This window comes from Pipistrellus kuhlii, unplaced genomic scaffold (genome assembly GCF_014108245.1).
Source record: "Pipistrellus kuhlii isolate mPipKuh1 unplaced genomic scaffold, mPipKuh1.p scaffold_m20_p_5, whole genome shotgun sequence".
NCBI lineage: Eukaryota > Metazoa > Chordata > Mammalia > Chiroptera > Vespertilionidae > Pipistrellus > Pipistrellus kuhlii.
Window position 1 is genome coordinate 8,215,337 of NW_023425551.1, and position 26,635 is coordinate 8,241,971.

Below are 26,635 nucleotides of genomic sequence, written 5' to 3' on the forward strand. Positions count from 1 at the left end.
AAAGGAAGTCTCTGCTCTTCCTTACCCCCAATACTTTCTAATTCTAGTCCTTAAAGGAAACTACTCTCATTCATATTTTGTATTTGTTTTTTAAAGATCTTTTGACCTTTTTATAAAATATGTATTATTAGTATGATCTACTGGTCACCATATGCTCTTTTTACTTAACCTTATATGGGGACATGTTTTGAGTTTTCACCATGGATGACAGTTCATGATCCTCAGGGACAATGTTTAGACAAATTTTCGTCCTAATTGAATTACAGAAGTAGCAGCTAATAAACATAATCGTTCAACTGACTTACCCTAATTAAAAAATGTCATACCACAATTACCATCTGTAATATACACTTGTTTTCTTTTCTAAGCATCATTTAATTACTTCAAAAGAGTAGCTAAACTGAGGTAAGACACAGTGCTCCTCATTTTATTATCGGCATAGAATTTTCTTTAATATAATGTGACTTACGACACTTGTAAAGCTGCATTTATTTCCTTGAGTAGCTCGTTAGTCTTATTAAAATCTGCCCGCATGATATTTTTCTCTCTGAGGTGGTCTGCTGTCATGACATCCAGCTCTTTCTCAAGTCTCTTGTTTAAATCTTGTTCATGCAACCTGTTTAATTTATTTTTAGTTAAGAAAATGTTATTCTCAAGTCAAACTTTCTATATTCTACCAGATTTGAAATGGCTTTAGGTACAATGTACAGGAAACTGATGGAAATAACCTAAAGTAAGTTACTAACTTTAATCTTCTAGCTTGTTAAAGTTGTCTCCTTTAATGCTTTTTGAAATAACATTTTTAAAGGATTTTAGTTAATTTTCTACAATTTCCAAAGTGGATGAATGCATATACATCATTCAAAATATAACATTTCATCTACGTTCTAGATTATAACAGTGAACAAGGTCAAAATGGTCTTCAGCCCTAACCAGTTTGGCTCAGTGGATAGAGCGTCAGCCTGCAGACTGAAAGGTACCAGGTTCGATTCTGGTCAAGGGCATGTACCTTGGTTGCAGGTACATCCCCTGTAAGATGTGCAGGAGGCAGCTAATCAATGTTTCTCTCTCATCGATGTTTCAAACTCTCTATTCCCTCTCCCTTCCTCTCTGTAAAAAATCAATGAAATATATTTTTTAAAAAGTGGTCTTCAATATCTTATTAGAAGATAGTCTAGTCATAGAAATAGGCCTATACTGCTATATACCATCACAACAATCTGTCCGATAACACTGCAAATTCATCCTGATATAATTAATGGCATACATACCTCATCTGTTGGTTAGATTCACTTCGTATTCTGAGGATTTCTTTTCCTTTAAATTCCAATTCTTTGGTTAGGGCACTTATATTTTCATGAAGGTGCTGTACCTCCTTATCCAAGTCAGAGATGTGATGCTCTCTGTGCCTTAATTCATCTTGCAGATCTGTTATTCTGCACATGTGCTCCTTACTCTGCAAAATGCAAATAATTCTTAAAAGTTCTACATATTTGCTTTCTGCGTTTATCTGAGGGAAAGAAAATGGAACACCAGGATGTCAAATGTAACACATCTGGCATTACTTCAAAAGCAAAGCGCCGGAATGAGAAAGCCTCAAGTCCTCTTCCCTTTCCATATATGTAAGTGTTTACATGGCTACAGCTTCAATAATGTCAGAGCTACAAGAGACCCAAAAGATCATAAGAGCACATTTCCCTCATTTTATGGATGAGCAAACTAAAACCCAAGAGATGGTTTGACCAAGGAAGATTTATAATCAATGGCAGAGCTGAAGTTAGAACACAGGGCTCTCACACACTCAACAAGTGACGTGGTCTATAATAAGATGCTGGCACCATTGTCCTTCAATCTAAAAAGGATCCACGTCTACGGAGGCCATCCCAACACACACACACACACACACACACACACACACACACACACATCTCATGGCTTAGAAAGCAGACTATGTCCAGAGGCCATATGCAGTTATCTTGCCTGAAAGATAAACTTCCTTCCGTTTTCTTAGAAGTCAGTTTTCTAAAGTTCTACAGGCCGAGCTAGACATTGTCGATTTCAATGTCAGCAGCCCACCTGAAGAAAATATAACTTCCGTCCATGATTATAAGGTTGCTCATTTAAAACTTTCTAGTGATGAGAAAGAAATTTGGGCTGGTCATTTAACATAGCTGAAGACCAACAAAGTAAAAGTCAAATTATTAGATAAAAGTCATTTATCAGATAAACCGATGATAGCCTTCATTGCACTAAAAAAATCTGGATAGTAAAAAATAATAACTTGAAAATACTAGTTATTATAAAATACTTGTTAGAATATTGTGAACCTTCAAATCTACTCACACTTAAGAAATAAGCACAAAACAGAATGTTTCTCTACCTGTCTCCTGCTTATGTCTATGCTTCTCTCTAACTCCATTTTAGCAGCTGCCAATTCTTGATGATGATTATGCCGTAACACATCAATTGCAGCTGCATGTTGATGGTTTAGTTCTGAGCGTAAAGAAGCTGGGATCCAAGGATAAAAAGAAGTTTAGCATATCTAAAGAAATTTTACAGACAAATATATTTTTTAAAAATTGTGATTTCATGTTAAATTTTAAAGTAGGAGGATGTGCAAATTAATAAGACAAAATTATAATCCAAAGTACCAAGCATAGCCTTTCCTTCATCTTCTAGTTCAAACCGAAGCGTCTGGAGCTCCTGCTCCATTTCTACCCGGAAGCCCTCCATGGACTCTCTGTGTGCATCTTTCAGTGACTGAAGCTCTGCAGAGTGTTTCTGCTGTAAATGGTTTTCAAGAGCCTACGAGAGTAGAAAGATATTCAAATTATTATTATGATAGACTACAGGAAGGAAACTGCAAACAAAATAATTACTAAACCCAATCATTACTTAAGAAAAACAAGGCATTTTTTATCCATTTACAAGAAATTAAATAAGAGATAATCACCATTAGAACATAAACTAGTAGAGCCACTTTAAACAATAAACTAATAGCCACGGAACCAAGCTGACTCAATATATTGTGTTTGAATTGGAATATGGACTCTCACCCTAAAAGCAGTTTTCAATAAAGACATTTCTACAGCTGCTAACAGGGGTGAACCACCTAAAACTGATGAATAATTCTTCTCTGTGCACAGACTTAGAAAAAACAGGATGAGGGTATTAATATGAAAAGATCTTCTGATCAGGACAAAAGAGATGAGGACACTTATAAATATCAAATACTAGAAGCCCGGTGCATGAAAATTCATGCTCTGGAGGGGGGTCCCTCAGCCCGGCCTGCTCCCTCTCACAGTCCAGTAGCCCTCAGGGGCGAGAGGGGACCTGGCTATCAGGGGAAGGCGATGCCCCCATCACACCTCTGCTGCTGCCACTGCCAGCAGAGCAAGCCTCGGCCTGCTCTGGTTACCTGAGCTTCGGGCTGCCCTGGGTGGCTGGGTAGCCGACATCCGAGGCTTGCCTGCTCCTCAGGCCAGCCCTGAGTGGCTGAGGGGCTGAGGATGGGTCCAGCTGCACCACGTGACTGCCACCCCCCCCCCCGACTCCCCTCCCGCCCTGGCAGGGCTGAAAAGACTGGGGGCCTCCGGTGGGGCTGAGGGGACTGGGCGCCATCCTCTTGTGGCTACAGGTGCTGCCATCTTTGTGACAGTCAATTTGCATATTACAGATATTGATTATAGATATTGAAAAGTATTATAATAAAACTGTATTTTTCTATCACTCTTTATCTTAATTACCATAAAGTCCCTAGAAGAAATTGGATGTTTGTGTTAAGAAATAAACTATACCAAAATTAATCACAGTAAGACAATGTCTAACTACAATTTTAACAAAGAACTAAGTAACGGATATGGGGAGGTTCTATATGAATGCATCTATTTTAATTTAAATATCTTGTGAGTGACTTGTTTATATCACTGCTTTTCTATAGCCTTTGGGCTGTACATAGGGGATTGCATTATTTTAAATGCCTGTAATTTCTCTGTGAGTCTTATACATTCTTTTATAAGTGTGAGGAAAAAAATTGGGGTTGAAAAATATATAAATTCTTTGGAATACATGCCTTTTGAAGATCCAGCCTGAAAGAGAAAAACTAAAAATTTGATGAAAGACTACTGTCATAAATAGTATTAAGTAGTTATAGTGGCTATAGCTCAGTCAGACCATGATAACCTTATTTAGTCATTGTTAACTCTATAACAAACCAGATGGACAATTATCATAGTCTCATCATCAACTTGGCAATATAATGGAAAAACAGATACAGCATTCTGGCCCTAGTCTAACTTGTTGGCAATAGTGTGTAACTAGTGTATGTATTTAAATACTGTGACCCATACAGGAAGTCATATACTGGAAAACACTTGAAATATAGCCACACACAGTATCCTCGAGTTAAAACATTCTTAAGAAGTTGAAGGCTAATGATTATTAGGCCGCTGGATTTCATTTGAATAGACGGCACATTAACCTTACCCTTTGCTCCTTTTCCTTTTCTTCTTCCATAGTTTGAAACGCAAGGACATGTGCTTCCTTTAAAGACTTGTGTCTCTGTTGATGTTGCTCCTCTAAGTCTTCCAGCTCTTGCGTGAGTCGCTGGCGCTCTTGCGTGAACTGGGCTTGCAGCTGCTGCAAAGAAGTCTGGGACTGGGAAAGCTGCAGCTCCAGGTTCTGTTTCAGCAAGGAGATCTAGGCCACACGATGGGACATGGTGAGGAAGAAACACAAGGCACATTTCACAAACTGTAATCTAAGGGGGAAGCATTTCATTGATATCCTCTATAGCCAAACAACTGCATTAAGAAAGTATCTTGAGCCCGAGCTGGTTTGGCTCAGCAGATAGAGCACTGGCCTGAGAGCTAGAAGGTCCCAGGTTCGATTCCGGTCAAGGGCCTGGGTTGTGGGCTCAATCCCCAGTGGGGGACTTGCAGGAGGCAGCCGATCCATGATTCTCTTTCATCAAGGATATGTCTATCTCTCTCTCTCTCTTCCTTTCTCTCAAAATCAATAATATATATATATATATATATATATATATATATATATATATATATATATATATTGAAAAGGACAAACTAGTCTCTTTTAAAAAAAAATCTTAAAATGTTTACAATATATCATAGGTATCTAATCTTTAGGTAGTGCTGCTTTCAATCCTATTTTTTAGTCATTATCCTAAAAACAGAATTTAGTGACATTAAGTTTGTAGACTAAAGAACACTGCAGCCCACAATGAACACCTATGTTGTGTTGCAATAAATATTCACAATATGAAATTAAGACAAAAGACAACTAAAGTATTACAGTCACTTCAAAGAGATAGTATGAAAAGTTAAACTGCTTATTTGTGAGGCAGTAATGTCAGGACTGTGGGCTCTGAGTTATAATTCTAGCCTTGCCACTTGCTAGTATAACACCTCTGTGTGAGAATGACGTATGTTACTCTGCACAGTTCACTTAGAACAGCCCCTAGAATGTAGTAAGTGCTCAGTAAATGGTAGCTAAATTGATTTGAGGATTAAAAGGCTACTCTTCAAAAGATTTATCAGCTCATAATTTAGAATCCTTGTTTAAAAAAGATATTTTGAGTTTTTATTTCATTCAAACCTTCAAACTTTTTACAAATCATAACCATCCCACAATCCTCTAGTTATATCCTTATAATAATGACAGGTACCTTTATTTCACTATTGAAAACTGATTTGTTACTCCTTTTGAAAACAGATATCACCCTTAATGTCTGCATTGCTTCTGGGTGCCTTAAAATCCTTAAAATTAAGTCCTTTTTAAAAAGAGTAAAGACACAAAATATGTGTATAAATATATATGTATACTTCCCCTATACAGGAAACTGTAACTTGAAACTACATAGCCATATTCTAACAGACGTCTGAATCTAAGGGGAGCAGAGGAGAACGGGATAAAAGTTGTCCAATATGCTCCATCAAGTAAGTATGACACTGTGTGTGTTCACATACAAGAAAAGCAGTTTCTGTGGCCAGGAAAGCCAATGGAAAGAGGAAGCTTTGTAGGGAGCTTTTGTAAATGGGAAATACTCTCATCTGAGGGATGGAAGGCAGATACAGGCTGCCCCACATCTCACAGAGGGAGGCACTGGGAAAGGAAGGGGAAGGGTGGAGAATCACTGGAGATGCAAAATAAGAAAGGAGGAGCTGGCAGACAGAAAGGTCAGAGGCAAGCAGCCAAAGGCTACAGTGGCATAGGGTGGGTAACTAAACGTCTGGCAGGGCTTTGGACAAAGTTCTAAACGGGCTTAGTTGTAAAGGTTAGCACATGCCTTTATGAAGACAGTCTGGTGAGAAATGACACAGCGGACATGGATGTTCACTCCGTCTTCATGTATTTCCAAAAGAGTGACTCCTACTGGAAGTTACATGAATTCTCCTTAATGATTTCTACACAGACCCACAGTTTCAGAGGTTATTTCACGTGACTGGAGTCTAGTGGAACTTCAACACCCTGGCTCCACACAACGCCACCCCCCCACACCTCTGAGTGGCAGTAGGTCCATGATTTACAGGGAAATAAACCCTGCTAGGGTGAAAACGGCAGGAGAGTCACAGCAACAGCTCAGGCCAGGCTTGGAATTAGGAACAAGACCAATTATGCTCTCTGATTTCTCACCATTTTATGCAAAGAAGATCAGGATGAAATGAGCATTAAGGACAACCCAGAAAGAAAAAAATAATGAACCATAAAATGGTAAAAGACAACAAAAATGTACAGTTTGTGAACACTGATATGGAACTAGCCGAGCCATTTTCTTCTCAGCTAGCTGGTTCTTGAAACAGAGAAGGAACCAACCCACTGTCTTTCCCAAATCAGCTCTAGTCCCAGACCTAGCATGGGAACTCATGTGACTGCCACGTGACATCTTGTTAGAATACATGAAGGAATGTAAGGAAAGGACTATGTTACATGGGGAAAAAAATGACAGGTAATCAAAGCTGTTACCTGGCCCTTGTCCAAGTGAGGACTACAACCCACCCAGCGGAACTACTGCTCACCAAGCCGTCCGCCCTGGTACGCGTGTGTCCACCCAGAGAGACTGGGCGTGTATCTCTGATTTGTACACAGGCACCGTATGGGCTAGCAGCGGCCCCGGATCCTGTCTTCCAATTAAGTGTGCACTTAGGTTAGTAAGAAACTAAGAAACGAATCAGTTCCCAGCAGTGCCTCTTAATTCAGCAATACCTACCTCAAAAGTTCACATATCAAAAAGAGCTCCCATGTTAATTTGACTACAATTTGACTCACAGTTGAACTATCTAAGGATGAAACTTATGAAGAAATATGACATTTAAAATGAATGAAGTACCCCAGTGATGTGACAGTTATACATTTAAAGTCTAGCATGCTCTCAAACCTCACCAGCTTAAAATAAAATATATTTAAATATGTTTAAATATTTTACATTATAATATACTTTACCTTGAAAGGACTCCAAAGCAATATTTTTCATTTTAAAATATGTGATTAATCTTTGTCTCTATACTCAAGAAAATATAAAGTATGTACAAAAAGACATTATCATGCAATTTAGTGTTCAAATACACTTAGTTTAGACATTTTATATTAACTTTGAAAGCACACCAAAGTAATATTAAGGCTATCTAAAATCTTCGGGTTCATGCTCAAGACAGTAACATGAACTAGATGCAGAAAGCTTTTATCATGCAATGCAGCATCAAAATGTACTTTGTTATTCTTACAAGTAAGTTAGTCGAATTGCATTAAATTGACAGCCTTAATTCAGCATGAAAATGACATGGACTTTAAAAAACAAATAATGAGCAAAGCAATATCAAATGAACTAATGTTTAACAGGTGAGTATACTTTATGGAAATATATATTGATATAAAACCTCACTAATTCAAAATAAGAGAGAACAAAGATAGATTTTACATTCAATAGTTTGGGCAATCTTAATCAATAGGTTTGGGACAGAATTATAGAAAGGCATTTGTTGAATAAATGAATGAGAAACAGTAATTGCTTCAAATTACATAAAGTCTGAAGTATGTGGCATAAGCCCTTATATTGTACATTAGTTATAATTTTAAAATTTAATGCTTTTTATTTTCTTAATTTTAAATAAACCCAAAAGAATCCTTATTTCAGGAAAAATGTTAATCCTCCTTTTAAAAATTCTTACCACGGCAGTTCAGATATGAATTATATAACACACTGACTGATCAATAGGCACCAGAGACTTCGCGAACAATTTTAAAGGCCCAACTGCACTGATAGTAGGCTCTGCCTTTTGATTTCTACCACTTAACACTGTTGTTTTTTGAAAATAAGACATTGTGAAAATTTCAAAAGGACAAATTAAAATTAAAAAATGTGGGCATATTTTTCTGAAGAAATGAGAGCTTTCCCTATTTCCTACCGATCAGTTTCATAAGGATTCTGTGCCTCAACAATGGTGCTTAAGGTGCTCCCTCAAAACAGCAACTGAAACATCAAGCCTGAGGGACTGGGCTGCCTGGAGGTCAGGATGGGGCCTGGCATTCATTACCTACAACATTTGGTTGTTGATGCACTGCCGGTGGCTGTTGTCCCTCCCAAAATATCGTCTTGTATAAATGAAAGAATACAAAAAATAGACAATTTGTCCTCAAAACAAAGCAGTTTGTGAGACAGTAAATGTAAGCTGTGGCTCTCAAACCTGCCTGTGTACCAGAGTCATCTCTGTAGATTTGGATAAGTATACTTGCCCAGGCCCTGACCCCTTGATATTCTGATTTACGGGGTCTAGCACTGGGCCCAGGCCACCGGACATATTTTTATTCTACATTAAATGTAGGTGTTCATTGTGAGAGAAAAAAATATATATATAGGAGTTATAAAATAAAAGGGAAAGTCTCTTTCATTCCTTTTCTTGCCAAATCCCAAGCCCTAAGGGAAACCAGACACAATGACTTCTCTCTCCTGCTAGAATTGCCTGTTTTGTTTTCCTTTGCTGGTTTTATTACATCACGTGCAAGTGGCTGGGAGATTTTCACGAAATGCAGAGAAGACATCTGTCATGATCTGACAAAACAGTGGCTACGTCTTACACACAAAAGTTATTCTTTGGGTCCCAGCGGACAACTCAGAAGACCAGTGTTTAACCCAAAGGAGCTGAGAGCTGAAACAGACCCACGGACTGCAGGATGGGACACACTCCAATGTACACTGCACAGAGGGATAAAGATGGCGTCCAATGTAAAACCACGAGGTGTCCTGACCTGCAGGTGTTGTTATGTGATGGAGTGGCCTTTCACACACCCAGCACTATGTAGCTTCCTCAAAAATGAAAATGCACATGGATTTATCTAACAATGATTAATGACCTTTTCATTAGGGAGGCTAGTGAGTTTGTGGTTTTACAGGTTGGATTTTCCTGTCACAGTGGTATTTATAAATTACACACATCCAAAATAATTCGGTATACCTCATCCTTTTCAGTGACTACACAGAATTTCTAGTGCAGGCACTGTTCCTGGCTTCCCTAACAGCCAATCTCCCCCTTTCCTTTCTTCCCAGTTAGCTGATTTGTGTTTTAGGGATTGGATAGAAATCCCTAGCTTAAAGAAAGTCATGGAAATCTAATTGCAAGGACGTGCCAACCTGTTTTAGTTAATAAGCTAAAAGAAGTACGGGGACTTGGGGGGAAAGATGTCCCGATAAAAGTTAAAAAGCCTCTAAGGAGAACCTCTTGCATTAGCACGGTTGCTCAGGACATGATGGCAGGAGCTGGAGCAGCCATGTTGCACCTATGACATGGCTAACACAGTGCGCATGGCAAAGCGGAAGTACAGAAGACACCTGAGTTCTTAACTAAATATCTTGACAGCCACTGTTAATTGGGTGCTCTGCTGTTTGTAGTCCAATGCATGCTAACAGACATAATTCCAGGATATAATACACACAAATTACTTCAATTCTTCTTGATGGAAATTTGGGTCATTTCACCTAGTTTTGCTGTTACAAATCTCTCTCTCTCTCTCTCTCTCTCTCTCTCTCTCTCTCTCTCTCTCTCTTTCTCTCTCTCTCTCTCTACACACACTCACACACACACACACACACACACATGTCCCCCCAAACAAAAAATCAAGTAGTTCAATTCCTAATCAGGGTGTATGCTCAGGTTGTGGGGGTGTGTGGGAGGCAACTTATTAATGTTTTCTCTCTCTCTCTCTCTCTCTCTCTCTCTCTCTCTCTCTCTCTCCCCCCCCCTTCCTCTCTCTAAAATTAATTGTAAAAGTCTATTGATACTAATTTTTTAAATATATTTTATTGATTTTTTTTGCCCCCCTCCTTCCCTCCCACATAATTTTAAAAAAAATAAACTAGTTAACAAAAGAAGAAAGATATTTATCCAATTCTATGATAGTCAACTAGTTAATAGTTTTTCAAAAACATTACTGTATCTTACAAAGTAAATATTAAAATAATAAATTTTGTGTGTGAGATGTAAAATCTTGCTTGGCTTTATAGTAAAATATAAGCTTACTAATACAATGTGGTAGATATATGCACACACACAGAGAATGGCTTAAAGTTAGAAGCTTCTATTGCCCATATACAAAAAAAACAAAAAAACAACAAAATAAAATCTTACTGAGAAAAAAAAAAGTGCAGTTTTATCTAAGTTTCAGCTTTAAAGCAGTGATGAAGTTTATGCAAAATCAAAAGTGCAACATGCCCTTGTGTACAAACTGTAAGTGCCGCTCACTTACATTGTTGATAGATTTATGCAAAGCTTCACCCAGAGAGTGCCGCTATGAAGAAAAGATCACAGGAATAAAGGGGAACATTCAGAAATCAACTCAGTGGAAGACAGAGGGGGGAAAGGGAGAGTAAAGCACAGAGCATTAATTATAATGTACTCAAGAAAAAATAAGTTGAAAATAGTTCTGAAGAAGAAATTAGTCAAAAAGGAATTTAAGACTTACAGTCTAAATTATCTGTCGTCTTTTAAAACAGTGTCCGATGTTTGTGGGCTGGCAGACTTACCAATGCAAAATGCCAAAGGCTAGTACGTTTAACCAGAGTTCAGTTTTAAAGTTGATGGTTACTGAAGGAACTACAAGGCATATTACTGTCCCAAATTCCTTCCAGAAAGCTACAATCTATTGCTTCAAAGTATTACACTCAGTTTTGATGCTGGTTCATGAAGGATTTCTCTAAAGAGAAATGAGCAGATGAAAACTGATACACTAACTCGATTGACTACATAATTTTGGGGCCAGAAACTAAATAAGAGGTTACAGAATCATTGAAAATGTGAAGATTGCCAAAATCGGTTTGGCTCAGTAGATAGAGCATCGGCCTGCGGACTGAAGGATCCTGGGTTCGATTCCGGTTAAGGGCATGTACCTTGGTGGCAGGCACATCCCTGGTAGGGAGTGTGCAGGAGGCAGCTGATTGATGATTCTCTCTCATTGATATTTCTAACTCTCTGTCCCTCTTCCTCTCTGAAAAAAAATCAATAAAATATATATTTTTTAAAAATGTGAAGATTAATAAGCTGGTTTTGTACTGGGGAAAAGAAAAAAGAGATTCACTCATAGCTTTTCAATCCTATCATCTAGGACATATCTGGGAACTTTATTTACCATCTGGGTTCATTTTTCAGAAGTTCACTGAAATTCTGAGTGATAAACAACTGGAAAAAACATTAGGCACTCTCTCCACCACCAAATATGAGAAAAAATGTGATTTCTATTTCAACTGGTTTACATTTTTGCCCTTCAAAATACAAAATAACATTAAAATTTTGTATTACTAATATAAATAGAAAAGTTTCTGTAAAATGGTGTTTTCTTTGGACAATAATCAAATATTCAGACAGAACATGATTATCTTTTTTCCCATAATGTGATCATTCCTTGGCATGTCACAAAGTAAAGCCAGATTTTATCTGGTAAATAATTTTTTACTAATAACTTAACTAACATATTCTAGGATGAGTTTACTGTAGTTGACAAAAATAAGTTGAGAAAAAGATTAACTTTCTATTTGAATATATTAACTCCATAACTTCTCAAGCTAAACTTGCTTACACTTTTACACATATTAACTATATTAATTTTATACTTACTTTTTCTTTTTATTCCTCATACTATTAATATTCTTCACATACTACTGAGACCCTTAACTTCTCCAGACTTCATAAAACTTAAGAAAATCTGAAGGTTTTTTAGTTACAGTTTTTTAGCTCTTTGTAGTTCTCAGAACTGATGTCCCAGTACTAGAAGCTAATCTAAAATGTATGGCACTTGCTAATGAAGTATATTTAATTTTTCACTTTTTAAGGTATCATGATACAAAAATATACATGTTGTTGAAGATTCCTGAATGAGTTGAAACACTAACCAGTATGACAAATCAGAGTGGCATGCCAGGTCTTCCCTCAGGGATTTTAGACTTTCTACAATAGAAGTATACTTAATCTAAATTCAAATGGTCAACGAACTCTGTCCACATCCAGGTGCAGGCCTTGGAACTATCTAAACCAAAGGCATGGCCCCTAAGCTGTGCCCTGGGGTGACTTACATCACAGACCTCGCAGCGGCAAACAGGAAAGGCACAACTAGTGTTTCTGGGTGGCAATACCATTCATAGTTAATACATAAATGAAGTGAGATTTATAATTCATTTTTAAAATATTTAGTAGAGTCATACTATATTCCAGGAGATATCATAAGCAGAGTAAGGAAACAATAGAAAAACAAAGTAAAACCAATACACAAAAACAGATAGGAAAAATAAAGTTCATGATACATATACATACACTTTTTTAAAAAGGTTGTTGTGATCGGAAATGACTGGGGGTGATATTGGGTTGATGGCAAAGACAGATGTTTTTGAAGAAGTGACAATCAACTTGGAATTAATGGAGGATCCAGACACAAAAGGAGATGATCTTGGGAGAAGAGCGTATGGACAAATGGATCAGCACCAACACCCTGAGGTGGCAGTAAGCTCGGAGTAGCTGAGCATGTGCGTATGTGCAAGCCAGGGTGCTGTTTGTGAGGCTGAAATGAGAGGGGAGGTATCTGCAGGAGCAAGATGGTTTCAGGTCTTTTTGGAAAGCGAAGGAGTTGGAATAAGAGCCTTAACTCAATGCAGTGCCCAGAGAGAATTTTAAGCAGGAGAATGGCATGATCTGATTGACATCATAAAAGATCACTTTGGCTCAGCCATCTTGGCCCAGTGGTTGGGCTTCTACCTATGAACCAGGAGGTCACAGTGAAATTCCTCATCAGGGCACGTGCTTGGGTTATAGCTTGACCCCCCAGTCTGGGGCGTGTAGGAGGCAGCCAATCAATGATTCTCTGTCATCACTGATATTTCTCTCTCTCTTTTTCCCCTCTCCTTTTCTCTCTGAAATAAATAAAAAACATATTTTTTAAAAATTGTTAATAAAGATCACTGAGTTCTGTGGAAAAGTGAAATTGAGGAGGTCAGGTAGGAGGCCATTATAAACAGTGGCTTGGACTAGTGTTTGCTAAGGAAATTGGAAGTGGATGGAGCTGGATATGTTTCAGAGGTAGAATAAAGAGGACTGACAGATTATGGAAAAGGTTAAAAAAAAAAGAAAGAAAGAAAGAAATTAAGCATGACTCTTCATTTTTTGTTTTGAACAACAAGCTGTGCCAAGAAGTGAAGATGCTGGGATGATAGATGGAGAGTGAAAATCAATACTTCTGAGTCAGACATGCGAAGTCTGAGATGCCTATTAGCCAACCAAGGGATTCTGAGTTCAGGGTAAGAGGTCAAGGCTGGAGATTTAACTTTCTAATTCACTGGCATATAGATGGTATTTAAACCACCAGACTGGATAATGTCATCCTAAGGGTCTGTTTAAGAGAATACTGGATGAACTAAAAAATCTATATGCAAAAATATAGATCCATGTTAATAAAAAACCGATGCCCTATATAATAGTCCATTTGTTTTAAAACATCTTAAGCTTCTTGTTAGTTTTTCACTCAGTCCCCTAACTTCCCTCCACTCGCCCCCCCCACATCTGTCAACCATCAGTCTGTTCTCCGTATCTACAAGTCTGCTCTATTTTATTTGTTCATTTATTTTGTCCTTTAGATTTCACATAGAATTGAATCATATACTTGTCCTTCTCTGTCTAATTTCACTTAGCATAATGCCCTGTAGATCCAACCATGCTATAGCAAATAGTAAGATTTTATTCCTTTCTATGGCTGAGTAATATTCCATTGTATAAATGTACTACAACGTTTTTTATCCACTCATATATTAATGGGCACTTTAATAATTATGTAAGTTGCCAGGAGCATATGTGAAATATTGGGGGGATCACTTTGTAAAGTATATATGACTGTCTAACCACTCGGTTGTACACCTGAAACTAAAACAAAATAATATCGAATGCAAACTATAATTGAAAAATAATTTGTAAAAGAAAAGAAAAATAACAAAATACAGTGAACTAACATATGATGTGCTGTAATATTCCCCAAGCTAGTGAATGTCCAGGAAAATAGAACTTTATAATATGCAGACTCTTAATTACCTGGTTTAAGAGATCTTCCACTTTCTTCTGCCACGAATCCCTGGCTGCATTTTTCTCTCGCTCTTTTAGCTGAAAAAGTTGAGACATTGCCGACTTCTTATCCTCTTCATGTTGAAGTCTTAGCTCTTCACGAAGTTTAGAACACTCTTGTCTAGAATAAAACAAATGCATTTCCTTTATAAGGAGAATTATTTATCTCAATAGCTGTAGTGTAGTTGTTCACATGTTTCCTAAGTAATTAATCCTCAGAAGTCAGCTCAGAATAGGAGCTGATTATTGCATAGTGAGAGACTAGAAGGTAAATTGGTAACTAACCCAAGATCATGGGTTTAACAATTTTATCAGTGGCAGAATAGGTACTAGAACAAATAAGTCTTCTGACTTCAGGTTAGTACTCTATCTATTGTATATTCAAAGAAACGAAATCAGAAAACAGCAATCTGTATTCAAACAGGAAAAAAATTCCAATTTCTCTGCATCTAATCGTGAGAAAAACTCATTGAAAATGCTGCTACTACGTCAACAGGAAGACAGTGTAAGCCACAGAGAAAAACATTTTTCTGCACATCTGCACTGATGAGATTACATTACAGAGTAAAAACTGTACCTAAGATTTTCAGTCCATTTTATTTCTAAGTCCTGGGCCATTCTGTCCACTCTGAGCGTCTCCTCGCCTTTCAGGGCAGCAAGTGTTTCTTCATGCTGTTGCCTCGCTTGTTCTAGCTCACTCTGAAGAACAAAAACTCCTCAGTAAAGACTGGTCTTCAAAAGCCAAGTCACTGCTGGTTATTGCAAATAAGCAGAGTGCGCGCATCATGACAAATTCCTACGGCACAGTAACTGGCAGTGTGATCTATGATAAATACTTGAGATTTTCTGACAATAAAATATATGGTACACATTTTATCATTTAAATGCCCTTGAGTAAACTATCTTTTCTTACAGTCTATAAATTTAAAAGTTACTTTAGGCAGTTTAAAGACAGCATAATTAGTAATCCTAACTAAAGCTTCCATATCATGGGTATGTGATTATTAGTCAATTATCTTTACATGTGCATGCATTACATACACAGATAAGTTATTCAAATTCATTCATGTTCACATTCAAAAGTATGCTATTTATTCAAAGCTTAAGCATTATAGCTGTACCCCACTGATATGATTGAAATATGAGAAATTTAGGCTACTGAGTATTTTTTTTTTTAATATATAACCTCAAGCCAACGGTTAGTGTGTTTGGTGTTATGATAATATGATACGATATATATGAAGTCCCTCTATATTAGCATAAATCAAGTAGCTCTCTGGAGCCTGGGGCTGGTGACCTTTTGGACAACACTGGCTTCCTTCATCCCTGCCAACACTGTAGCTATTCCAAGGGTACAAGAGAAGAACAGATGATGGCCCCTCCTCCCGTTATCACAACGACCATTCAGGATCACCCACCTGCTGACTGCAGCTGTTAAGGGGTATATCCTAGATCACTGGTCGGCAAACTCATTAGTCAACAGAGCCAAAAATCAACAGTACAACGATTGACATTTCTTTTGAGAGCCAAATTTTGTAAACTTAAACTATATAGGTAGGTACATTGTTATTAACTTAATTAGGGTACTCCTTCCATCACACTATACATGTGCGCCCACACGTGGTATTTTGTGGAAGAGCCACACTCAAGGGGCCAAAGAGCCGCATGTGGCTTGCGAGCCACGGTTTGCCGACCACTGTCCTAGATCAATGGGAAAGAAGCAACTCAGTGTGGAAACTGCCATTCCACACTGCTGACCTGGCTATTACGTAAGTAGTAAGTGCTAAGAACTGAATTCAATGCAGCACTTTCTTAGTGCGAGAATGGGGGGAAAGGTTAAAAATAACACACACTTGCTCTTAAGGAAATTTTCCCAAGATGTGGAAAGCTATAATGCAGCACCTATATTTTCTCAATTAAAACTGTCTAGCAGATCAGCAACGGAACAGCTGATAGAGTTTTGCTTAAAATATGTATCATGTTCTACAATGTGACAGAAGAACAATGAGCAAGAACCTTAAATAAATAAATGGAATCCCTACGTCTGATTCTCAGTGCCAGGACGAGGTGGAGGGGGAAAGCCACCAGGATAAAATGCAGCAAAGCTAGGGACACAGAACCTCCATGTTTCCATATCAAAATAACTTACATTCTATCAACATCCATTAGAAATATCTCAGCAGTTTATTTTTAAGTATATTTTTACCACCTTATTTTTTTATTGAAGCATCACTGACATACCATGTTATATTAGTTTCAGGTATATATTCAATAGCATAGTGTCTCAACAATTATATACCTTATAAAATGATCATCATGATGTTTAGCAATGATCTGTCACTATATTTATACTATCATCTTCCTGTTACTTTTGACAACAGAAAAACCACATCTTAATACAGTTTAGTCAGCTTTATGCCACAGAATGCTAACGTGGAGATTAGAATCAATATGTCTGTCATCACATAAATATGTTAAGTTGTGTATTACACTAGCTCTAAATTCCAACTATTCCTTGTTACATATTAATGCTCATATCATATAGCCACCAGGGACAGGTAAACAGAAGGGGAAAAAAATGAAAAAGAATCAATTTATTGCCCTAACCGGTTTGGCTCAGTGGAGAGAGCATCAGCCTGCGAACCGAAGGATCCTGGGTTCGATTCCAGTCAAGGGCATGTATCTTGGTTGCAGGCACATCTCCAGTAGGGGGGGTGCATGAGGCAGCTGATTGATGTTTCTCTCTCATTGATGTTTCTAATCTATCTCCCTCTCCTTTCCTCTCTGTAAAAAAAATCAATAAAATATATATTTTTAAAAAGAATCAATTTATTTTTTCACAGGATTTAAAAATAAAATGTAATCAGTATTTAAAGTTTTTTGTTTTGTTTTTTAATATATTTTTATTGATTTCAGAGAGAGAAATAGAAACATCAAAGATGAGAGAGGATCATTGATCGGCTGCCTCCTGCACACCCCACACTGGGGATCGAGCCCACAACCCGGGCATATGCCCTGGACAGGGAAATCAAACCAGCAATCTCCAGTGCCCAACCAACTGAGCCATATCGGCCAGGGCAACAACATCTTGGCTTATATTAACATCTTGATTTATACCTCCATCTGTTAGAACTATGAGAACAAACACCTATTGTAGTAAGCCACCCAATTTGAGGTACTTTGTTACCGTAGCCCTAGGAAGGTAAAACACTAAGTTATATGTAATGGGATTGTAATAATGTTTAAGCAAAGTGACTAAATGATATTTTTACCTTGCTGATGTTCAGATTATGCCAGGGTTAGGATTTACCTCAACTTTCAATAGCGCATCCTTGGTCTCCTTCAGCCTGCCTTTGGTCAAGTCAAGCTCCTTCTGCAGTCTTTCTTGGGAGTCCTGGAGGCTGGCGATGAGGCCTTCCGCAGAGCCCAGCCCTTGTTCACCTTTCCTCACTAGGTCTTGGAGGCGGCCAACCTGCAAGTGAACAGAGTACTTTTACCACACCTCACTGTAGTCCTCTGGCAACACAGTCCCACTTACATTCCTGGAGTCTTGCCCGAGCTGATTAGGCTCAGTGGATAGAGCGTCAGCCTGGGGACTGAAGGGTCCTGGGTTCAATTCCGGTCAAGGGTACTTGCTCGGGGTTGAGGGCTCAATCCCTAGTAGGGGGCATGCAGGAGGCAGCCAATTGATGATTCTCTCTCATCATTGATGTTTCTATCTCTACCTCTCCTTCTCCCTTCCTCTCTGAAATCAATAAAAATGTATTTTTTTTTAAATAAAGAAGGCCTTATTCATGGTTCCCCCTTTCATGACAATCATGTAAACAAATGGATATAACTCAAGCTCCTTGTTTAAAAAAAAAAGAAATACAGGTTCTATCACATAATCAAATGCCTATAAAAAGGATTTGAAGCAAGATTAAGATTTTATCAAAGATTGAGAAAAAAAGGTATTTTTTGATAAAAATATTTTTAAACCTCTTTTAAAAGTCAAAGCACATATTTTATTTGAGCCCAGTTCTCATGGTATTTTTAAAGTTGATAAGTTTAGGTCCATATCGATAAGCTGTAAATGTATCATAAATTCAAATAAGTTATAATTTCTATGATTTCATACAAAGTTTGTCTCATGAAATTGTTAAAAGTTGACTTTTAGGAGCTAATAGACAATTTGTTAAATACGCAAAGCAGATTGATACCCTCAAATTATAAGAACTAAAACCAATAAATAAAATATTTTAAATTATCTAGGAAAAGAAGCAAAGATTTCATTTTTATATCACTACTAAGCCTATCAAAACTATAAAAATGAAAACTGGGCTCTGGCCAGTATGGCTCAGTTGGTTGAGCATCATCCCATGCACCGAGAGGTTGCAGGTTCGATTCCCGGTCAGGGCACCTGCCCGGATTGTGGGCTCGAATTCCCAATAGGGAGGGTGCAGGAGGCAGCCGATGGATGATGCTTCTCTCTGATCAATGTTTCTATCTCTCTACTCCTCTCCTTTGCTCTCTCTCTAAAAATCAATAAAGGAGCATTTTTAAAAAATCAAGTAAGTTCAACATTGAAGATAATTCTAAATTTATAAAAATTTAAAAAAAAAAAAAAAAGTACACTCTTCCTTAAACCTAGGTTCAAAAGTCCTAAAATCAATATTGGCAAACTAAATCTATTTATATATATATATATATATATATATATATATATATATACATACATATTCATACACACACACACATACATACATATATACACACACACACACATATATATATACATATATATATTTCATAATTAATTAGGACTTATTCTATAAATCCAATATTGCTATAATATTAGAAAATTTATTAACATAAGGTACCACATTAATAAATTCATAATTAACTGTGGAATGTTGATATCCTTTACTTTAAGGGCAGGAAACAAACAAGAATGCTTAAAGCTTATTATCTCTGGAGAGCCTAGTCAGGAACAAAGGAGGATAATAATAATAATAATAATAATAATAATAATCTCTATATGTAAATGCCTAAGTGACCAATCTAGGGATCATTATGACACTCACCGACCACCAGAGGGCAGATGCTCAACGCAAGAGCTTCCCCCTTGTGGTCAGTGCACTCTCACAGCCAACCTCCCAGGGTCCCTCCTCGCCGCTGGCCAACTTCCCGCGGCCCCAATGGCCCCAATAGCTGTCCAGGCAGAGGCACCCCACTGGTGCACAAATTCGTGTCATGGGCTTCTAGCAATGACAGAAAAAACAGATGTCCCAGGCTGAAGAAAAGTAAATGCATATGGAGAAATGAGCCAGGCAGATTCTTGGGGAGCCAGTCCAACACAGCACAAAAACATTCCTAGGGTGCTAAAATATAACTGCATATGCAGTAAAAAGGAAAATCAGTTACATGTTCATTAGAACTCTTCTTAGTGAGATTAGAGTATGTTGGCTTGAAGAACACAGAAGCCATTTAGAACTGAGAGTAGGACTCCAGGGGACCTGCATGAGAAGCACAGATGGTCACTAAACTGCCTTGTAATGCGAGTGGGACCGTAACTACGAAGACTGGGTCCTGCCAAGAGAGGTCTGCAAATTTGGAGCCAGCGGTGCATTATCTGGGACAACAGAAGAGAGGCTGAGTTAATAATACCATCCAGGATCTTAATTCCCTGTCACTCCCAAGTGATTTCTTCTCTGGATAAGTGCTTACATGTAATTAAAGAATACTGAGTGCAAGTTATTGGCCTTCCCATGGGCGCCTGTGTACTTTGACGTGGTTTCTGTGAGTGGAAGCAGAGTGATGAGAAAGCAGGACTTAAAGACCATTGGTAAAGAAGACTCTGGTGAAGTAAGGACAGCTGACAAGACAAGAACTAGTAGAAATTATCAGTCCACAAGAAGGATAAACTAGGACAGAGGGAAGGAGGACAGTAACAAGGCTGTTGCAGGGCACAGCTGAACCAGGGCAAAAGAGAAAAAGGGATGCAATACACAATATTATGATTATACATTTTGTTTGCATTTATTTTATTCACAACTTCCTGGTTTTAACATTTTTATCCTATGCTATTCTTAGACTTTTCTAGTTTTGTATAGAATTTTAAAATTCATTTAGATGTCACTATCTAGAACTTGGAAAGTCTTTTTTATTCATGTTTTAAATTTATTTTTTTTAATCCTCATCAGAGGATATTCTCCCATAGGTTTTTAGAGAGAGTGGAAGAGAGAGGGAAAGACAGAGAGAAATATCCATGTGAGAGAAACAAATCAATTAGTTGCCTTCTGCACACGCCCTGAGCAGGGCCTTAGCTGGGGAGGAGCCTGCAACCAAGGTACATGCCCTTGACCAGAATCAAACCCTTCGGTCCACAGGCAGAAGCTCTAACCACTGTGCAAAACCAGCTAGGACTGAAAACTCTTTTTTAAATGGAGTCAGAGTAGAGAATACTAAGTCAATGTTTTACAAAACAGTAGGAAAACCTCCTTTGTTTTCTTTCCTTTACAATGGTATTCTCCTTTGATTTGCTTTTCCCTCCCAAAGCATGTTGGGTCTCATGCTTTTTATAGTCAATTTTTTACCTGGTGAGATGTGACCAATGTATTATGAATAATTCAGCATCATTTTTTGATTATTTTTACTCTAGATGTTATTTTTGCTGAAGCTCACCTACTTTATACAAGGTTATCACACAAGATTTTGTCATGAAAACATAACTCAGGTGACAGGTCTATAGAATTCTTGCCTCTTGATTGGCTGTTCCCAGCTTGTCTTCCAGTTCCTTCTTCAGGTTTTCTAGCTCTTGTTGAAGCTGACTTTTATCCTCTTCTAGGTTTAGTTTCTCCTTTTTATATTGTTCCTCCAATTCCTTAAGAAAATAAAAATGTTTAAAAAAATGAACAAAATTTCAAATATTGTATACTTCAAATATTTCCAAAAAAAAGACTATTCAGTTTATATTTTGAAAGTTTATTCTCCAAATTAGCCTTACCTATAATTAATATAAAAATTAATAGTGAATCAAATTAATCCTGGGGGCTTACATTTTGTCATTTTGAATAACTTATGATGTAGTAGTTAAATAATTTTTTTAATCCTTACCTGAGGATATTTTTCCCTTTTTTTTTTTTTTTAGAGAGTGGAAGAGAGAGGGAAAGACAGGAATATGATGTGAAGGAAACACATTGATTGGTTGCCTCCTGCATGTGCCCCAACCAGGGCCAGGCCGGAGAGGAGCCTACAACCAAGGCACATGCCCTTGACTGGAATCGATCCTGGGACCCTTCAGTCCGCAGGTCGATGCTCTATCCCTAAGCCAAACTGACTAGAGTTAAATAATTTTTTAAATGATAAGAATATTTGGTCTAGATCAAGATGTAGTAAACATACTCACACACACACACACACACACACACACACAAAAGTATGTTTTATAAATGATAAATTGATGAGATAAGAAAAAATTCTGTCTCTTGAATACAGAATTATTTTATATTTACATTATTAAAAAATCTTATAACACTCTGGACTCAGTGCTAAACTGGGACACAGTGAAAAGTTAACAAATATAGAGTCAAGACATCTGAAGAAAATACCAGCAAAACTGATACTTATGGAAGAACACCTACTATTTGCCAGGCATGTATTTAATACCTGGGATACAAATGCAATGAGTCATGGTGCCTACCTTTCATAAGGTCATGGTATCAGGCAATTAAGGAATATGTGATTAACATCTGATGCCTATGGGAAGTACTGGCGTGCATGGACGGGGAACTAGCTCTGGCTTAGTGAGGAAACCTGCATAAAGCAGATTCTAAGTGCATTCTGAAGGAGGGCACCAGTCAGAAAAGGTGCTGAAACAAGAGGGGAAAGTTGCACTTAGGCAGAAGAAAAAGCAAGTGCAAAAACCCCGGAGGTACAAAAGTCGTTTAACACTTTACAGAAGTAAGGTGAGAAGAGTAGAAAATGGGGTTCTGTGTCGAGACTGCAGGTTGGATGATGGGCTGAGGTGACACACAGGACTCAGCATGAAGTCACACTCACAGCTACGAAGACTGTAAAAGCACGGAGGACACGATCGTCAAAGGGCAAAGGCACGTGGGTCAGAGCGCAGGAAACCAGCAGAGCTTCCACAGCCCTCTCACACTGGCCTCTCGGCATGCTGTGAGCACACGTGTGGAATGTTACCCCCGGGAACGGTCGGGGGACTCAGTGCTCAGGCAGGCAGGCAGGCACAGCCTGACTGGCATGCACCAGATTCCCAGCCTCTGAGGAGGAAAGCAGCTGTTCAGCACAAACCATGTTGTTTGCATAAACAGTTCAGGCACAGTGAGCCAGGCTTATCAGGATTGGTGGGAATCCTCCAAAAAGTCAAGTTCCTAGATACATGCCAGGGCCAGTCGCACATGCCTTTGTAAGGATGGCAGCGTCAGGCCCGAGTTAAATCTTTTCTGCGTGGATTCTGTGCTTATGCACTTGCTGACTTTCAAGTGGGTGGGGAAATCAGAGTTACAAAGAAAAATATACAGTAGTCCTCCCTTATCTGCGGTTTTGGTTTCTGCGTTTTGTTACCTGTGTTCAACCATAGTCAGGGATATTAAATAGAAAATTGCAGAACAACTCAGTTTTAAATTGTGCACTGTTCTGAATAGTGTTATGAAATCTCATGATTTCCCACCGAGTCCTACTCCCAGTGAGAATCATCCCTTTATCCAGGGTATTGATGCTAAATCCACTCCCGCCCATTAGTCCCTTAGTAGCTGTCCTTGTGATAAAGTAACAAGGAATATATAAGAAAGCTCTTCATAAGCTGTAAAGTGCTATCAGATGAAGCATATAAGCACCATCACTAATACATGCCCACGTGATGTGGTGTTAAATGCCTCAGGGTTTGATATCTGAGACCTGAGTTCAAAGTCCTTCTTCCTAGTTGCATGAGCTTGAGGAAGTGTTTAATCTCTCTATGCCCCCATCACCTCTTCTGTAAAATGGGTAGAGCAGTGTTATAAGCATTAAATGAAAACGGGATTAAACGAAAGACATCACTGCAGTGTCTGGCACACCGTGAGAAATATTAATATTCAACATTTATTTATCACTCTATGACAGGACATGCCTGGATTCTTTTACTTACTTTTTCTTTTTTTAATATATATTCTTGATTTCAGAGAGGAAGGGAGAGGGAGAAAAAGACAGAAACATCAATGATGAGAGAGAATCATTGACTGGCTGCCTCCTACATACCCCACACTGGGGATCGAACCCACAACCCAGGCATGTGCCCTGACCGGGAATCAAACTGTTGCCTCCAGGTTCATAGGCTGATGTTCAACCACTGAGCCACGCCAGCCGGACTGGGTTATAACACTTTATCTCAGGTCACCCTCACAGGAGCGTTATAAGATGGGTCTTATCTCTGTCAGACGAGGAGCCTGAGGCATAGCATTTAGGCCCCAAGTTCAGGCAGTTAGGAAGCAAAGGGCTCGGTGTAAGGCCCAGATGTGTGGGACATCCTGCTCTTTCTACTATGCAGCACTGCCTGTCAGCGCATTACTATCAGCAAGCTGAGTACCTCATTGAGTGGAAGCAAAACAAGTCCTTCTCCCGGGGAAGGGGGCCACAGAGAGGGAGCACTTCACCCGGCTGAGCCTCCCTGAGCGGCACCCCTAAGTTGCTGTCTCATGAAGAGAAAGCTCGAGATGCAGGGAGTACTTCTATTATGGCTTACACAAAATAGAAATGCCTGCCCTGACCGGTGTGGCTCGGTGGATAGAGCGTCGGTCTGCGGACTGAAGGGTCCCAGGTTCAATTCCAGTCAAGGGCATGTACCTCAGTTGTGGGCACATCCCCGGTAGGGGGTGTGCAGGAGGCAGCTGATCGATGTTTCCCTCTCATTGATGTTTCTAACTCTCTAGCTCCCTCCCTTCCTCTCTGTTAAAATGTCAATAAAATATATTTTTTTAAAAACAGAAATGCCTCATAGCAACTTAATAATCCGTATCCCACATCAAGAGCTCTTATGTACATTATTCTTTGAGCCAAGATTTACAGAGTGATCACCAAACAGTGGCCATCAAAATGAACTCCATCAGTACTCCACAGCCAAGGTCCCATTGGGTCATTCCAGGAACGCCACTGATTGACATGCCATCCTAAATTGCATTTTTAACTCACCATTTGCAGTTTGTTCTTGTCCCTGATTGCATTGCTGTGGGCAGCCTCGATGGCCATGTGGTGCTTCCATGCCAGTTCTTCCAAAGTCTTAGAATGGGTCTCATTTAACTGAGCCACCTCCCCTTCCAATCTATTTTGCAGGTTTTTTAGCTCCAATTCATAATACTCTTGCTGGGTTTTATTTGCTTCATTTACTTTCTAAAATTAAAACAAATAAACATCAATACATTGGCACCTGCTTTTTCCATCACTGCTATCAGTACGCTGAATACCCAGTAAACAGGTGAACTGGAATGAATTGAGAGCCACTGGGTTCAGACTATGGAAAGGGTGTTCTGAGAAAACGGCAGGGTGGCACAGGCAAAATAAATAACTTTAAAGCAAAGGATAAGGAAGACTAATAGAAGGTTAGAACCAAATGTGAATTAGCACAACCGCACACGGAAGAGAGAAAGGCTTCCTATATGTCTAAGTTGAACATACTGGTAAAATGGCACAGCAACTTACCCACTCAAATGACATTATTCAATATAATTTTATTGAGTGCCAATTATATGCTTTTATGCATTCACAGTCTAATGACAAATAGTCAAAAGATAGTGGTGATATAACTACTGTATAATTTCTATGACGGAAGTGTGCATCACATGTTGTGAGATTAATCAGGAAAGGAGCCTAACCTGAATGTGTGTGTGTGTGTGTGTGTGAGAGAGAGAGGGGGGGGGGGGTGGAGAGAGAGCGGGGCAAGCTTTTCAGAAGAGGAAACATTTGAGCTCATGATGATTACATGTTCTCTCCTTTACATTCTTATAAGCCCATCAGGAAACTAGAGATGAGAAAATTTCACACCTAGATCTGATGTCAAAAGCCTGCATTTATAGCCATGTATAGCATTTTGAAAGGTGAGAGGTAGTTAAGCAGGTGGCAAAGTTTAGGTGTGGACAGAACATAATATATAAGGCTGGGCTGAAACTGGTTTGGTTCAGTGGATAGAGCGTCGGCCTGAAGACTGAAAGGTCCTGGGTTCAATTCCAGTCAAGGGGATGTGCCTTGGTTGCAGGCACATCCCCAGTAGGGGGTGTGCAAGAGGCAGCTGATCGATGATTCTCTCTCATCGATGTTTCTAACTATCCCTCTCCTTTTCTCTCTTTAAAAAATCAATAATATATATATTTTTTAAAAAACCACACACACACACACACGCACACACAAACACCAATCATCTTGGCAGTAGGCTGCTGAGCTGACCCAAGGCGGGTAGAGCGGGTAGGAGGTTGTAACCGTAATCCAGACAACAAATGACAGGTGCCTAAATCTAGCTTCATTGAATGGGTATGTAGAGGAGAGGATGGGATAAAAATACATTGAGGGAGCAGAACCGATGGACCTTAGCAACAGATAAGGGGTTCAGGAGACAGTAATCAAAATAACTCCCAGGGCTCTGATTTACCAAATTAGAGAGACTGTAGTGCTACTTGTCCTGTGGAGGGGACGAAGCTCTAGGCGTGGTGACTTGATACGTTTGTGAGGTACAGTGGGAGTTAGATACACAGGATTCAGGTTGAGGGAAAAGATCTCACCTAGACCAACAGAGTTGGGAGCTGTCGCTGACGTTCCTGAAATGAATGAGCGTGTAGGAGGAGATGAAAATGCGAGGGGACATCACTGGTAAGGGAACAGACAGAGAAGGGACACTCACAAACAAGCCTGCCAGGCCAGGAGGGGGGAAGAACACAGAAAGAGCGTGAAACACCCAAAGAGAGGCAATGTACGCCAGGGAGGAGTAAGTGCCAGGGCAGGACACGGTCTGCCACGTTCAGCTACCAGGGTGCCACCGGAGGGCGCGGGCAGTGCAGGTT

General features: G+C 38.9%; 1 protein-coding gene across 23 annotated transcripts in view; it reads right to left on the reverse strand.

The window, feature by feature from the left end:
- Window positions 1–26,635, reverse strand: part of FAM184A (family with sequence similarity 184 member A) — a 69,345-nt gene that overhangs the window by 10,616 nt on the left and 32,094 nt on the right. For 14 of the 23 annotated variants that reach the window (XR_006740009.1, XR_006740008.1, XR_006740007.1 and 11 more), the window contains exons 5-15: window positions 24,777–24,974; window positions 21,346–21,468; window positions 17,917–18,078; window positions 15,184–15,305; window positions 14,577–14,727; window positions 10,759–10,800; window positions 4,486–4,698; window positions 2,652–2,805; window positions 2,381–2,508; window positions 1,272–1,456; window positions 470–616 (exon numbers count right to left, since the gene is read on the reverse strand). Coding sequence is in view for 17 of the 23 variants with exons in the window: in XM_045572898.1 (XP_045428854.1) it covers window positions 470–616; window positions 1,272–1,456; window positions 2,381–2,508; window positions 2,652–2,805; window positions 4,486–4,698; window positions 10,759–10,800; window positions 14,577–14,727; window positions 15,184–15,305; window positions 17,917–18,078; window positions 21,346–21,468; window positions 24,777–24,974 (1,625 nt within the window). In the remaining 6 variants the exon portion in view is untranslated. Of the gene's footprint in view, window positions 1–169; window positions 252–469; window positions 617–746; window positions 785–1,271; window positions 1,457–2,380; window positions 2,509–2,651; window positions 2,806–4,485; window positions 4,699–10,758; window positions 10,801–14,576; window positions 14,728–15,183; window positions 15,306–17,916; window positions 18,079–21,345; window positions 21,469–24,776; window positions 24,975–26,635 lie in introns of those variants that run through there. The other 9 variants (XM_036415425.2, XM_036415427.2, XM_045572896.1 and 6 more) reach the window with 5 other exon arrangements.